The sequence below is a fragment of the Pseudopipra pipra genome, chromosome 18, assembly GCF_036250125.1.
Source record: "Pseudopipra pipra isolate bDixPip1 chromosome 18, bDixPip1.hap1, whole genome shotgun sequence".
Taxonomy (NCBI): Eukaryota; Metazoa; Chordata; class Aves; order Passeriformes; family Pipridae; genus Pseudopipra; species Pseudopipra pipra.
This window is the reverse complement of record NC_087566.1, coordinates 1,329,639-1,343,820: the sequence shown is the minus strand read 5'-3', so window position 1 is coordinate 1,343,820 and position 14,182 is coordinate 1,329,639. Positions and strand designations below refer to the sequence as shown.

Genomic DNA, 14,182 nt, shown 5'->3' with positions numbered 1-14,182 from the left:
ATACTTATTTTAAGCAAATGTCCTAAAAATAACCTCCAGCAGCATTTAAAGGGACAAGCTTCCAGATATCATCCTCCCTCCCCAAAAAAACAGCATCCCTTTGGTTTTGGGGCTGAATATCCCACAGCACCGCTCCAGAACCAGCCCCAGGTGAACCTCCCCTGGGCAGCACTGCTGGTGTCCTTCTCTTCCCCCTTTTTTTGGCGGGATGGGGCCGGTTTCTGGCAGGGATGGAGTTAAGGCTGCTCCGTGGTGCATGCTGGTACGAGGGGGTTTGATGGTGGTGCTCTGCTACCAGCATGTGCCGGGAATGTCTGATGGGAAATGTGGAACTGTAAGTGCAGCGCTGCTGCTGAATAAGGACATTTCCCTTTGCCTTCATTTCTTGCTTCCTGTGTATTTTTTTTCCTCCGTCCTAAAGCTCCCAGCCATGTAGCACCTCGGCCAGAGCGATCCCGCTGTGGGGATGAAGGGTAGGGGCTGCTGGGAGACGGGATCCATCCGTTCCTTCTGCAACGCCGGCTGTCTGAATAAATTCCACAAGGGTTAGTGGCCTTCCCGGCGTCCTCCTTCCTGCTGGACGGATCCATCTGCTCTGGGGCTTCCTGGGTGTGCTGGGAGTGATGGAGGGGCTGCTCCAGTGGGGTGGGGAGGGGGTGTTTAACTCCACACCGGAGCCCTGGGAGGCAGAGGAATGTTCAGACTCCTCCGTGTGGGTGTGTGGTGGCACGTGTGGCTCTGCCCCGTGGGCATCACGTGCCACGTCCCTGCTCGGTTTGGTTGGAGATGTACAAAGTGTGGGGCGAAGTCTTTGGGCTTTATTGGGTGTTTGAAGCTCCAGCAGCTCAGATTTCCGCAGTTTTGATGTGAAAAATGTTAAATTTGGTGGTGATTTGTGCTTTTTGGGCACTTTTAGTATCGCACAGGATTATTGGTGTGTGATGGGTGATCAGCCCCTGTTTGGACCTGTGTTGGTGTCAGGAAATGAGATGTATTATTTTAGTTCTAAGCCAAATTCCTTTGGAGTTGAGCTGCAATGAGGGCATTGCTGTGTCAGTCCTGTGCTGCTCCCTGCCCACTCTTTGGTCCCACGTGGCAGGAGGCAGAGATGATCTCCAGGAACACTGAGCTGTGATTTAAGGTGTGCACTGTAATTCCATCTGTTACTGCTCTCTGCGTCATTCCAGGTGTTTCCCATGGCCAGTCCAAGCAGAGCTCAGCACTGGGTGTGCAGGAGCGTTGTCCTTTATGGGGCAAGGGCTGTTCTGCCCAAACCTGCACTGGCTGGGGGCAGAAATCCCTGTTTTGTGAGTGCTACAGGACAATTGTGGTGTGATTTTTCCTGTGTGGGATGAAGCAGGAATGGCCTGGGGGGTCCTGCCTTTCAGTTCAACTTTTGTCTTGCTTTATGGAAGCACAACATTTCCTGGAGGTGTTCCAGGCCAGGTTGGATGGGGCTTGGAGCAACCTGGGCTAGTGGAAGGTTTCCCTGCCCATGGCAGGGGGTGAAATGAGATGAGCTTTAAGGTCCCTTCCCACCCAAACCATTCCATGATTCTTTGGTGGATGGGCCAGGCAAAATCTGGCATCTCACAGCAAAGGCAACAGGGTGATGGTGAGAAATGAGGATTTGTAGGATGCTCTTTGCCTTCCTTCAGGGCAGTGAGGGCTCCCCTGCCCCGGGCACTGCAGCTCCTCCTGCCCTGTGTTGATCCATCCCTGTGGTGCTCCGAGGGTCGGTGCCTGCTGGGAGCACTGGGTGATGCTCACTTGGGCTTCCTGGTGGTCAAATCCAAATGTTGCTCCTTTGATGTAGTTTGGGATAATTGTGCCAGGACACAGGGAATGGCTTCCCACTGACAGAGAGCAGGGAGAGATGGGTTATTGGGAAGGAATTGTTCCCTGTGAGGGTGGGGAGCCCCTGGCACAGGTTGCCCAGAGAAGCTGTGGCTGCCCCTGGATCCCTGGGAGTGTCCAAGGCCAGGTTGGACGGGGCTTGGAGCAACCTGGGCTAGTGGAAGGTGTCCCTGCCCATGACTGGATGAGCTTTAAGGTCCCTTCCAACCCAAACCATTCCATGATTCCATGATTCCGTGGAGCCTGAGTGTCCCTCCTCTCCCTGCGCTCTCCGCATGGCCGCAGTCCTGTCCTGCTCTCAAGCATCACTTCACAATAAATTATTTTATCTAATGTAATTTCCTTCCTCCAGAAAAGGGCGAGGAAAGGAGGAATGCAAATAGGTCAGAGCAAAATTGAAGCAGTTGAGGATTTACAGCTGGCTTCAGATGAGCAAAAAAAAAAAGCTTTTTTATCAAATCCAGATTGTCCCCTTCCCTTCGGTTTCCTTCTTGAGCTGTTTTTCCAGCTGGGTGACGTAAGGACATTCATGTACCAGGAGAACAGCACAGAGCTTTACATAACTGGGCTTCAGCAGAGAAGAAAATGCCCCAAACCAGAATTATTCTCATAAAAAGCTGAATCCAGCCTTGTGTGAAAACTGGGGGGAAGGTGGTGAGTGGTGAGCACTGGGGAAACAGGGAGAGGGGGCTTCAGGGAGATCTTGGAGCAGCAGGGATGAACCTGGGGAGATGCCTCCAAGGGTGTCTGAGGTGAGGTTGGGAGTTGTTTCCCTGCCTGGGCTGCTCTTTTTCTGCCCCAAAAGCATCTTTCCCCCATTTCATGGTGGTATTTTGGGAAAGCTTTGCAGTGACATGGGTAAAGCTTTCCCTGTATGGCAGAGCCACATCCATATGACACGTGGAGCAAATTTGGCAAACCAGGGTGGTGGAAGGGTCTTGGCCCTGGGACATGACAAGCAAATATTTTTCATGTTTTAACAACAAAAGCTGAGAAAACACTGGCTTTTAAAACCAATTTACTGTAAAAACTGTGATGTGCAAACTGTGTCCCTCTGGTGAGCATGTTCCCCATTGGAAATGAGATACTTTGGAAGGGAAAATACTTCCCAAGGAGGCTTTGCTTTTCATTTATAAATCCTCATGCTGAAATAGTTGTTTCCCTACCAAATTTTGTCCTTAAATCCACTTACCTCCCCAAAAGGAGCTGTTTGAGGTATGTTTAGAATCCTGATGGCTTTTAATGAGCAGCCCAGGGAAAAACCTGGCCCTGGCTCTGCTTGGCAGGAGATTCCTTGGGAACAGAAGCCTGGAGGCTTTGGGTGGCTTTAATACTTCCTTTTGTGCTTGTGAGATAAAACCAATTATTGAATCATGGAATGGTTTGGGTTGGAAGGGACGTTAAAGCTCATCCAGTCCCACCCCTGCCACGGGCAGGGACACCTCCCACTATCCCAGGTTGCTCCCAGCCCCATCCAGCCTGGCCTTGACACTTCCAGGGATCCAGGGGCAGCCACAGCTTCTCTGGGCAACCTGTGCCAGGGACCTTTTAGTTAGACAGTGACAAACAAAGATGAAGAGGGATTTGTGGAGATGTTTTGTTCTGTATTTGTGTGTTAAAGGGCTGATGCAGTTTGGTTAGAGCCCGTGGGATCCTGGGTTCTTGGATGTTCACCAAATTAAGGAGGAGAGAATGAGGTGCTGAAGAGAAGGTGAAATACAGACACCACACTTGCTGTGCATAAAAAGGTCTGTGGGTAACTAACAGATAATTAGCTTATCTTTAGTTAATTTTGAGGATCTCAAAGCTCTTTCCAGTAGAAGCAGCTCTGCTCCTGCTTTCAGAGGACATTTCTACAGGAATATCCCTTTCCAGGTCTGTGCTGTCCTTCTGATTCCTAGGCCTGGGTTTCTTCCCATGTCCCCAGCCCAGCAAATGCAATGTCATTAATATTTGATGGTGACATGGTGGATGATCCTCTGCTGGAAGGCAGATCCTGGGCTGTCATCTGGCAGCTCCCAGGGCTCCCCGGGCTGGTGGGTGATGGGCATCTGGGCCCTAAAAGAGATGCAGAAATCCATTTCTCTGCCTCCAGACGTGCAGGGTGTATTTATTTCATGGCCCAGCTGGGAAGCATTTAAATGAGTGTTTGAATTCTGCTCAGGAATGAGCTGCATTCAGCTCTGAGGAGGGTCAGGCACACGTGGCTGCTGGAGCATTTATGATGGACATGCTGTAACCTGCTCCCAAAGCAGATGTGTTGGTTCACCCTTTTTCCAGATTTATTTAGAAATTTCTTGGGGGGGGGAGCTCTTTCCTGATGGTTTTGACAGCTCCTTCCTTGGCAAGGCAGAGGAAGGTCATCTATGAGCAGAGGAAGCCCAAAATACAGGTTGATGTCTAATCCCTGTGCCTTGACACTCACCAGTGGGTCCTGGACCATTTCTCCTGTGTGATGTGGCTCCTCTGGAAAGCAAGGAAGCCATAAAGGCATCTTGCCAAGATACAAAGCATGGGGAGATGTTGAATCCATTGGTTTCCTGGTCATCCTGCTCCTGGGTTAAGAGCTGTCTGGAGCTTGGGCTCGGGCTGGAGCTGCTGAGGAGCTGCAGGTGTTTTGTTATGGGTTTAGCAGCTGCGGCTGCTGGTTTACTTGTGAAAGCTCTGTAATTAGGGCTGTTGAATTAATGTTTTTATAACTAAAGACTGGGTGCTCCACGTCTCTCCCATGGATCATGCACACAGGGTGCACTGATGTGGGGCCCTGCCTGGGTTCCTTCGCTCTGGATGGTTTTACCAGGTAGAACAGCAATGCAGGAATGTCCATGGGGATGTTTGGAGATGTTTCTTGGGGTGGAATCCTCTCATTTTAACTACTGTGATCTCAGGGAGGAGCAGCTGGAGGATGTTCAATGATGGAAGTGGAAGGAGCCCCCTCCAGCTGCCCTCGACCCCCGCGGCCAGTGGAGTGTCTGTGTGTGCACTGTGCTGGGTTGGGAGGTTTGAGTTGGATCTCAGGCAAAGGTTCTTCCCCCAGAGGCTGGTTGGGCACTGCCCAGGCTCCCCAGGGCAGTGGGCACAGCCCCAAGGCTGCCAGAGCTCCAGGAGGGTTTGGACAACGCTCTGAGGGACAGGGTGGGATTGTTGGGGTGTCTGTGCAGGGCCAGAGGTTGGACTGGATGGTCCTTGTGGGTCCCTTCCAACTTAAGGTATTCCAGGCTTCTGTGACAGGACACACAGTGGTTTGGGCAGCCCCTGCAGTCCCCCAGGGTGTGCTGGGATGATCCCAAAGGGCACTGAGTGTCTGATGGGGCCTCGCTCTGCAGTCAGGGAGCATCGCAGCCCCCCCTGAGCTGGCCAAGCCTTTGCAGCAGGGAGCCCTCAGTGCTCAGTGAAGCAGCAAATCACATGCCAAGGGCAGGGAATGTTCATTTGCTTTCCAAATGATGCCCTCCCTGCCCTGCTCCCCTTCATTTTTAGCAATCATAGAGGTGGGTTCCTTCCCATGTGCACGTGTGGCTCGGATGGGAGAGGATGCACCCTGGGGATGCACCCTGAGGATGTTCAAGTGCTGGTGGAAGTGGTCTGGGGACATGGTTTGATGGTGGCCTTGGCAGTGCTGGGTTAATGGTTGGGCTCAATGACCTTTTGCACCCCAGTAACTCTGTGATTCTCTGACATGGATGTGCTGCCCCGGCTCTCCCGGTGCAGGGCAGGAGCTGCTCCTCCTCAGAGCTGATGGGCAGCAATCAATGACATGAGTTTATTAGCTGTATCTTAATTACAAAGCAGAGTAATTAGGGAGGAAGTGGCCATCTTGGCAGCCTGGTGGTGTAATTAGAGCCCAGAAACATGTTGATAGAATTGCAGAGGAGATGAACTCCCTCTCCTCTGCAAAGAGAGGCCTGTGAGCAGCAGGAGTGGATTGATTTCTTTCTTTTCCCTTTTTTCCTGAGCTGGCTGCACTGACAGCCAGCACAGCACTTCTGGGGGATGGTGCTGCATGGAGTGACTGCCCTTCTCCCTCTCTGTGCCAGTCCCCAGCCAAAATACGGATGGGGGAGCAATTCCAGGGATGGATTGCTGATTCAGAGGAGCTTTTTGCAGTAAATCATGGGCAGTAGCTGCTGTGCAGGGAGCAGAGTGTGGCCTGGCCTCAGCCAGCACTGCTTGTCCTGCTCTGTGTCCTGCTGTCAGAGCATCTGTCTGTGCAGTCAGTGCTGCTGTGCCAGTGGCTCCTGGAGGGATCAAACCTGGATTTCCATGTGCTCACCCAGCAGAGACTGAGCCTGGCCCCAGGAGGGGATGGGGAGTTGTCCTGGCTCATTGCAGGGCTGGGGCAGCACCAAGGAGCCCCTGAGTGCTGCCTGAGGATCCCTGACCAGCCCCCTCCGGGCATCCTGCTGTCCTTGGGGTAAAGGCAGAGCAGGCTCGGATCTGGAGCCCTCCTCCTGGCCCAGGGCTGTCATTCACATAATCTCCAGGAAAAATCCAGGCTGGATGATCCCTGTGTTTGCAAAGTGAAGCACAGGCACTTTGCCATCCCCACAATGGAGCTGTTTGACAATATAAAGACGCCCCAAGCACACGATCCTCGTGGAGCTTCCCTTCATCCCAGTTCCTCCCCCTGGAGCTCTGGCACAGCCGGGTGGGGATGCTGCTGGATGGCACCTCACTCACCTTAGGGCAGGATTTTGATGCCAAAAAAGTTTCAGCTCCATTCATTCATGTTGTCCCTGCTCCTCTCTCTTCTTCCCTTGTTCTGCTGTGTCCCTCCAGCAGCTCTTGGATCCACTGGCTCCTGTTGACCCCAGAGATGTTGCAGCTCCAGCACCATTGGGCTCATGGCTGGAATGTGTGGGGTGGGAAAGAGGGACAAAAAGAGACATGAGGACACATCAGGAGCTGCTGCATCTCCTGGAGCTTCTGTGTTCAGAGAGCACTTCAGGTCAGATAGAGCAGCACCTGAGGAGAGTGATCCCACGGAGCTGTGTGGGATCTGTAGGGATTGAGGAGAAGCCAAGGAGTGGATGATGAGGATGGTGGTGAGGATGAATATTGTAATACCTTGTAGGCTTTTGGAGCATGAACTTACTGTTGCTGAAGGGATCCATGGGGATGTGAAGGAGCCCTGGGGGCAGTTCTGGGCCCCTCAGACAAGAGGGACACTGAGGGGCTGGAGCGTGTGCAGGGAAGGGAACGGAGCTGGGAAGGGGCTGGAGCAGCAGGAGGGGCTGAGGGAGCTGGGGGGGCTCAGCCTGGAGCAAAGGAGGCTCAGGGGGGACCTTCTGGCTCTGCAACCCCCTGACAGGAGGGGGGAGCTGGGGAGGGTCGGGCTCTGCTCCCAGGGAACAAGGGACAGGAGGAGAGGGAACGGCCTCAAGCTGTGCCAGGGGAGGGTCAGGTTGGACATCAGGAAGAATTTCTTCATGGAAATGGTGGTCAGGCCTTGGAAGGAGCTGCCCAGCATGGTGTTGGAGTCCCCATCCCTGGAGGTGACCAAGGAACCACTGGGCGTGGCACTCAGTGCTCTGGGCTGGGGGACAAGGTGGGCACAGGGGGGACTCGATGGTCTTGGAGGTCTTTTCCAACCTGCAAGACTGTGTGATTCTTAGGGCTGTTTGCCCACTAATGATTCTCTCTTGCCCCCTCAAAACCAGTTCTTTGTGGCCTCGCTGCTCTGGTGTTTCACCAGGGAGTGAAAGGAAGGAGGGAAAAAGGAGAAGGGAAGGTGTCCCCGTTGTCACCCGTGACTGTCACTGTGCCAGCCCTCCCTGTGTGCTGGGCCGTGCCATGGCCTCCTCATATGCAGCATTTCAGCCTCTCAGAATTTTCCAGAATTCAGGAAAAGAGATGCTTCTTCCTGTGCTCTGGTGCCAGCCCAGGCCTCAGCAGTGAGCAGGGTGTGACAGTGGGCAGCCCCCTAATTAAATCTGTGTCAATTAACGAGGCTCGAATGGTGCTGCTGAACTGCAGCTGTTAATGAATGAACATCTAGTCCAGTAAAATACACATTTTTTGTGCAGACATTTGTCCCACCTCATGCAGGGAAGCTCAGGGAATTCCCGAGGAATTCCAGTTCCTTGTTGGCAGTTGTTGGTATATAAAGGGGTGCAGCCCCTTCGCTTGGGTTTGGATCTGTCACCCCCCCAGTGTCCCCAGTGCTGCTCCCTCCCTGTGTTCACCAGTCCCAGTGCAGGGTTCATGGAATCATGGAATATCCTGAGTTGGAAGGAACCTCCAAGGATCATCCAATCCAGCTCCTGGCCCTGCCCAGGGCACCCCAACAATCCCACCGTGTGCTCCATGCCTCGCTTGGTCTCTCACATTCAGGTGAGATTCTGTGTTTCTCTGAAGCTTCTCCCTGTTGGAAAAATCTTCCCTATAATGGGAAAGTATTCCCTAGAACAGGACCAACTGAAGCTCTGTCTTTGCTGCCAGTTCAGACCCTTCTCAAGCCCATCCTGGATGGCCAGTGCCATCCAGTGCCAGAGGAGGTGTGTGGGTGTGTGCCCAGGACTTTCCCTGGCTGTGGGTTCTGAGGGAGTGAGATGTAAATCCAGAGGCAGAGGGGGTGTAAGTCAGACGCCTTTTGGGGCTGCTGCTGACCTGCTGCTGTGCTCCCTGAGCCTGAGGCTCAGAACAAGGGGGCTGGGAGACTCCCAGGTCCTGCACATCCCTTTCATGCCTCTGGCATGTCCTGACCTCTGGGAATCGGAGGACGGTGGGTAAGTGATCCCGCCGGATCCTCTTTCCCCGGGTAAGCTGAGCCCGGCGGCTCTGGCGGATTTCAGGCCACATTAGGACGTGTCTTCGTGCCCTGTGTCTGCAGTGCAGCTCAGCCTGGATGGCTGGCTCTCCAAAGCCTTGGCTGAGCCAGGCTCAGGGCAGGGATGTCGCTGTGTGTAGTCTCGGGGCGAGGGGTGCGTTTGGAGAGAAGGGAGGCTCAGGCGCCCTCTCCGAGCCGCTGTGGGTGGCACAGTGGCAGCAGGGATTTTGGGATGGGCTGCCCATGTCCCAGCAGACTGTCACCACTGCTGTCCTGGTGCTGGCTGTCCCAGCCCCGGCACTGAGGGGGTTTGCTGTTCCTGTGGGATCCTGCATGGGTGCGGATGAGATGGGGGCCGGGGCCATCCGGGGCCATCCGGGGCCATCCTCCCTTCCCTGCCTCCATCTGCTGCTGCTCCCCCTCCCTGGGAATGAGGGACCTTGTCATCTCCTTCTTGTTACCAAGGGTTAGTGAGGAAGGAGGGAGCTGACAGGATTGTAGCAGTGTCCTTTGCACATCTCCACTGCTTTCCGTGAGGATGAGGGAGCCTGGGGCAGGATGTGTGTTCCCTGCTGAGGGGAGACTTCCAGAAAAAAGGAAACTGTTGGTAAAAACTTAAAATAAAATAATCACGAGCCGGTTTCGCCATGGTGAACCCCCTGGGAGTGGTCCTGGATACAGCAGGGATGCTGTTATCCTTGAGGGATGGGAGCTCATGTGAGCTGATCTGTCTCTCCAGGGCCAGCTGGTTCCCGAGTCCCGGCTGTGCCACCTCCATTCCCTGATAGATGTCAGAAGGAGAGGCCCCCCATCTGTGTGCTCCCTCCTTGTGCTGCTGACACTGGAGATCGACCTGAGGCTGGAAAATGTTTAAGCATCGTTAAAAATGCATGTTCAGTGACGCACACAGGGAGACATCCAAGACCTCCGCGGGGTTTCGGTAGCGGCCTGACAGGGTTTGCTGTTGCCTGTGGAAGAAGGGGGTGTCACCCCCTGTCTGTGACAGTGCTCACTTGGTGAGTTTCCGCTTGGAAGAAAACTCATTTCCTCCAAAATATTTGAATTTTAGGCCGTTTTTGCCCTTCCCCAGGTTTATTCCTGGCTAAAGAAGCTGCTCGTGCCCAGCCCGGCGCCACTCCATGCCTGCTCCTGCCTGTCACCCATGCAGGGACACAGGGGCTTCTTGTCCTCACACCTGTGATGCCACCAGACTGTGGCAGCTCCCCCATTCCTGCAGAGGAGGAGCAGTCCAAATCCATAGTTATCACTGGATACTGAAGGATTTAGTGACAAAATAAACAGAAACGATTAATTAACTACATTTGTACATTTTCTCACATGCTTCACTCATCTGTTGGACAAGAGCAAATGATTTAATTATTTATGATGCCACCTGTGTCCGTGGGACTAAATATTCACTTGGAGACAGTCCTGGAGCCATTGGTGATGTGAGTCCTTCCTGCAGGGATGTCTTGGGTCACGTGTGGGCACAAATAGACGAGAGGTTTAGTCAAGGACAAATGTGTGATGTACAGCTGGATGTGGATCTTTCAGGGCCTGAGGACACAGAAAGGGACACAGAGGTTTGTGTTTCTGTCTTGCTGATCTGGATTTATCCAGGGATGAGAAATGCTTTCGCAGGCAGTGTTTGGGGGGGGTTGGTGGAGAGAGTAACCAGATATCCAGCTGTGTGTGCAGAATTTGGGAGTGATGCTGGGAGGAGATGGGGCCTCCTGCAAGGTCACCATTCCAGCCAGCTCCCAGAATCATGGAATGGTTTGGTTGGGAAAGGACCTCAAAGTTCAGCTCCTTCCACCCCCTGCCATGGGCAGGGACACCTCCCACTAGCCCAGGTTGCTCCAAGCCCCGTCCAACCTGGCCTTGGACACTTCCAGGGATCCAGGGGCAGCCACAGCTTCTCTGGGCAACCTGGGCCGGGGCCTCCCCACCCTCACAGGGAGGAATTCCTTCCCAGTATCCCATCTCTCCCTGCCCTCTGGCAGTGGGAAGCCATTCCCTGTGTCCTGTCCCTCCATCCCTTGTCCCCAGTCCCTCTCCAGCTCTCCTGCAGCCCCTTTAGGCCCTGCAAGGGGCTCTCAGCTCTCCCTGGAGCCTTCTCTTCTCCAGGGGAACCCCCCCAGCTCTCCCATCCTGGCTCCAGAGCAGAGGGGCTCCAGCCCTTGGAGCATCTCCATGGCCTTCTCTGGACTCTCTCCAGCAGCTCCACATCCTTCTTTCTTGGAATCCATGGAAGTAAGAAGAGCAGCTGGACTTGAGCCTTGTTGGCACTCGTGGGCTGGTTGGGACTGGCTTCATTCGGGAGCTCGGAGCCTCTCCCTGGGCAGTGTCCCAGTGTCTGCTTTGATTTCATTTAATTTAATGCAGAGCAGCACCCAGGAGCCGACAGAGCCATCCTGGTGTGCGGGCCACGGTTTGATCCTCTGACAGCTGGGGAGGTCTCTGTGCTCAGCAGACTCCTTAAGTGATTCATCAATGGGATTTTGGCATGAAAACCTGTGATTGTTAAAGATGCAAAGAGGGAACAGGTTCTCTCTGCAGATGGGACATCCTCCAGTTAAATATAAAGAAGGAATGTTTTAGGATGAGGGTGGTGAGGCCCTGGCCCAGGTTGCCCAGAGAAACTGTGGCTGCCCCTGGATCCCTGGAAGTGTCCAAGGCCAGGTTGGATGGGGCTTGGAGCAACCTGGGCTGGTGGAAGGTGTCCCTGCCCATGGCAGGGGGTGGCACTGGGTGATCTTTAAGGTCCCTTCCATTCCAGACCATCCTGCAATGCTGTGATTCTGTGATCCACTGATAAGTAGCACCCTTGGAAATGCTCCCACTGATCCCTCCAGTCTCTCCAGCTGGAAGTGCTGGGATCCCCAGACCCTTCCTGGGCTTGCCAAGGAAAGGAGGAACAGGAGGTGATGCTGTAGGCACTGAGGTTCTGTGGTTGCCTCCTGCCAGTGGGGCCAGTCCAGGCCTTTTCCAAAGGATCCCTGGCAGGGAAGCAGGTTTGCAGGTGGGAATAGCAGCAGTCACTGTCCTTGCAGGTCCCTGTTCCTGCACGCCTGGAGCTCATGTGCACCCCGGGCTGCTCCTTCCTGGAGGTTGGTACTTGGTGTGTTGTTGCTGTTCTGAGCTGGATAATGAAGAATTTCTATTTTTATCAAGCCATTATTTTATATTTTTTTATTTTCTTTCCTGGCAGTGAGCTGTGCTGCTGAGCCCCCAATTATCTGCTAATGAGCCATTATGTCCCTATAATCACACCTTCCCCACTGTATTTTTTCTCACTACTATTCAGAAGTGGCTGCAGGGGACAGGAAGGACATTTGGCCGTGTCCAGCAGGACTAACTGTGACTCTCCAGTGTTCCCACAAAAGCATCAGCTGGGCTTATTTTGTCTCCACTCGTGTTCCCTGCCAGCTCTGCCCTTCAGTCCCTGACACTCCAGTTTAGCAGGTTTGGGAGCTGGCTCTGGACTCCTCCTGGTGCTGCCAAACCTTTTATTCCAATGGAACAGGAGAGCAGAGTGTTGTAGTCAAATGACAGGGCAAAAAACCAACCACCAACCCTCCACCTCCTCCAAAAGCCAGTGAACTGGCATCTTGCAAAGCTCTCCTGACTTCTCCTGAGAAGAGTTTTGGAAAGGTTGTGAAGAAATCCTCTGGAAGGACTTGTGGAAGCAGCACTGATGCCTGACTGTGTTTGATCCCACATATATATAATATATATATATATTATATAGGTATATATAGAATCACTGAATGTTTTTTAGGTTAGAAAAGCCCTCTGAGACCATCAAGTCCAACCCTTCCCCAGCACTGCCAAGGCCACCACTGACCCATGTCCCCAAGTGCCTCATCCACAGGGCTTTTAAATCCCCCCCAGGGATGGGGACTCCACCCCTGCTCTGGGCAGCTGTGCCAGGGCAGGACAGCCCTTTCCAGGAAGGAATTTTCCCAATGTCCAACCTGACCCTCCCCTGGCACAGCTGGAGGCCATTCCCTCTCCTCCTGTCCCTTGTTCCCTGGGAGCAGAGCCTGACACCCCCCCGGCTCCCCCCTCCTGTCAGGGGGTTGCAGAGCCAGAAGGTCCCCCCTGAGCCTCCTTTGCTCCAGGCTGAGCCCCCCCAGCTCCCTCAGCCCCTCCTGCTGCTCCAGCCCCTTCCCAGCTCCGTTCCCTTCCCTGCACACGCTCCAGCCCCTCAGTGTTTTTCCTGCCCTGAGGGACACGAGGACATTCTCCATCTCTGCAGGGCTCTGTGTGTCCCAAGCTGCCCCTCTGTAGCTGCTCTTTTTCCAGGTTCCCTTCCCATGTGATCTCAGGTTTGTGGACTGTCAGTGTGTCTCCAGGTGACTTCCTCCCACTTCTGCCAAACACTGTCCTTCCAGTCACTCTCTCCCTGTGGGATGTGTTTCCCAGCCCCAGTGCCATCCTCAGGGATGCCTTTTCCTGGTGCACATCTGCCTGGGAGTGCAGGATCCCAAACCAACCACAGGACTTACCAGAAATTATGTTGTGTCTCAGACATGACTTCTGTGTTCCTTTAACCCTGAATTTCTTTGCCTTTTTTAGGTCACTTTTACAAGTTCCATTGTCATTTATATTGGATTTATAATTAGCCTTGACCTTTGGCTTCTTTTGTGCTGCCCAGGGCCCCTTGGGTTGGGTCTCTCCACTGATGCCTCGTGGAATCTTGTGTTGATCATGTCCTGCATTTCATCTCCATTTCTCCAGAGTGTCCCTCTTATTTGGGGTTTAAACCCTGCCTTCTGGTGTGTTCCTGTAGCCTGATTTCCCAGCTTTCTGGAGGTGTTCAGGTGTTTGGGTGATGGGAGGATCCCATGCTGGGGAGTGCATGCCTGCAGTCCAGACGAAGTGCAGCATTTGCTGCTGAGGATTATTGACCAGGAGCATCAGCATTTAGTAATTGCAGCAATAAGATGTTCAATAGCCGGACTGGGAATGCTGCAGTAATGGGAATGGAACTGCTTTGTGCTTTCCCACTGCTTTTCTTCCAGGAAACAAGAGGTTCTTTACATGTGTTAATGGACTGGGATGTCCACTCTGCATTCAGGCTGTGTTTTAATATGGGTTTTATTGGAAGGAAAGCTGACAACATCAAGTGGGTCAGAATCCATCCCTGGTGTGGTTCCATGGTTCCACAACCCTTATGGCAAGGAGAGCTTGAGCAGGAAGAATTTCCAGAGCTTAGGGCTCCTGTGTGGTTCTGTGCTGGAAGGGGGCAAATGTTTCCCTGCCACCTGAATCCTGAAAATGAAACCTGGTGCAGGTTTTTCTTGGAAATGAGGTCCATGGGTGTTCCTGCAGCATGGAAGGACAGTCTTGGGTAGGGTCTGCTTGTGCCAGAGCAAACCCTTGTTCCATGGAGGCTGGTTGGTGCTGCTGCTGAGTCTGCTCCCATTTTAGTGCCTCTTTGTTTGAATCAACTTTCTGATGGTTTGGAGGGAATTCCTTGGGCAGCCTCCTCTCAGGAACATCGTTCCTTCCAAGGAGGCATCTTGGCCCCTTTGCTTTGGGCTCCCTTGG

The 14,182-nt window shown here is 53.4% G+C and overlaps 1 protein-coding gene across 6 annotated transcripts in view; it reads left to right on the top strand.

Moving 5' to 3' along the window:
* Positions 1 to 14,182, top strand: part of OSBP2 (oxysterol binding protein 2) — a 105,933-nt gene that overhangs the window by 49,155 nt on the left and 42,596 nt on the right. The window contains exon 1 of one of the 6 annotated variants that reach the window (XM_064674555.1): positions 311 to 545. The exons of 4 other annotated variants lie outside the window; for them this stretch is intronic. In XM_064674555.1, the coding sequence (XP_064530625.1) occupies positions 467 to 545 (79 nt within the window). In that variant the 5' untranslated portion in view covers positions 311 to 466. Of the gene's footprint in view, positions 1 to 310; positions 546 to 14,182 lie in introns of those variants that run through there. One more of the 6 variants, XM_064674556.1, reaches the window with a different exon arrangement.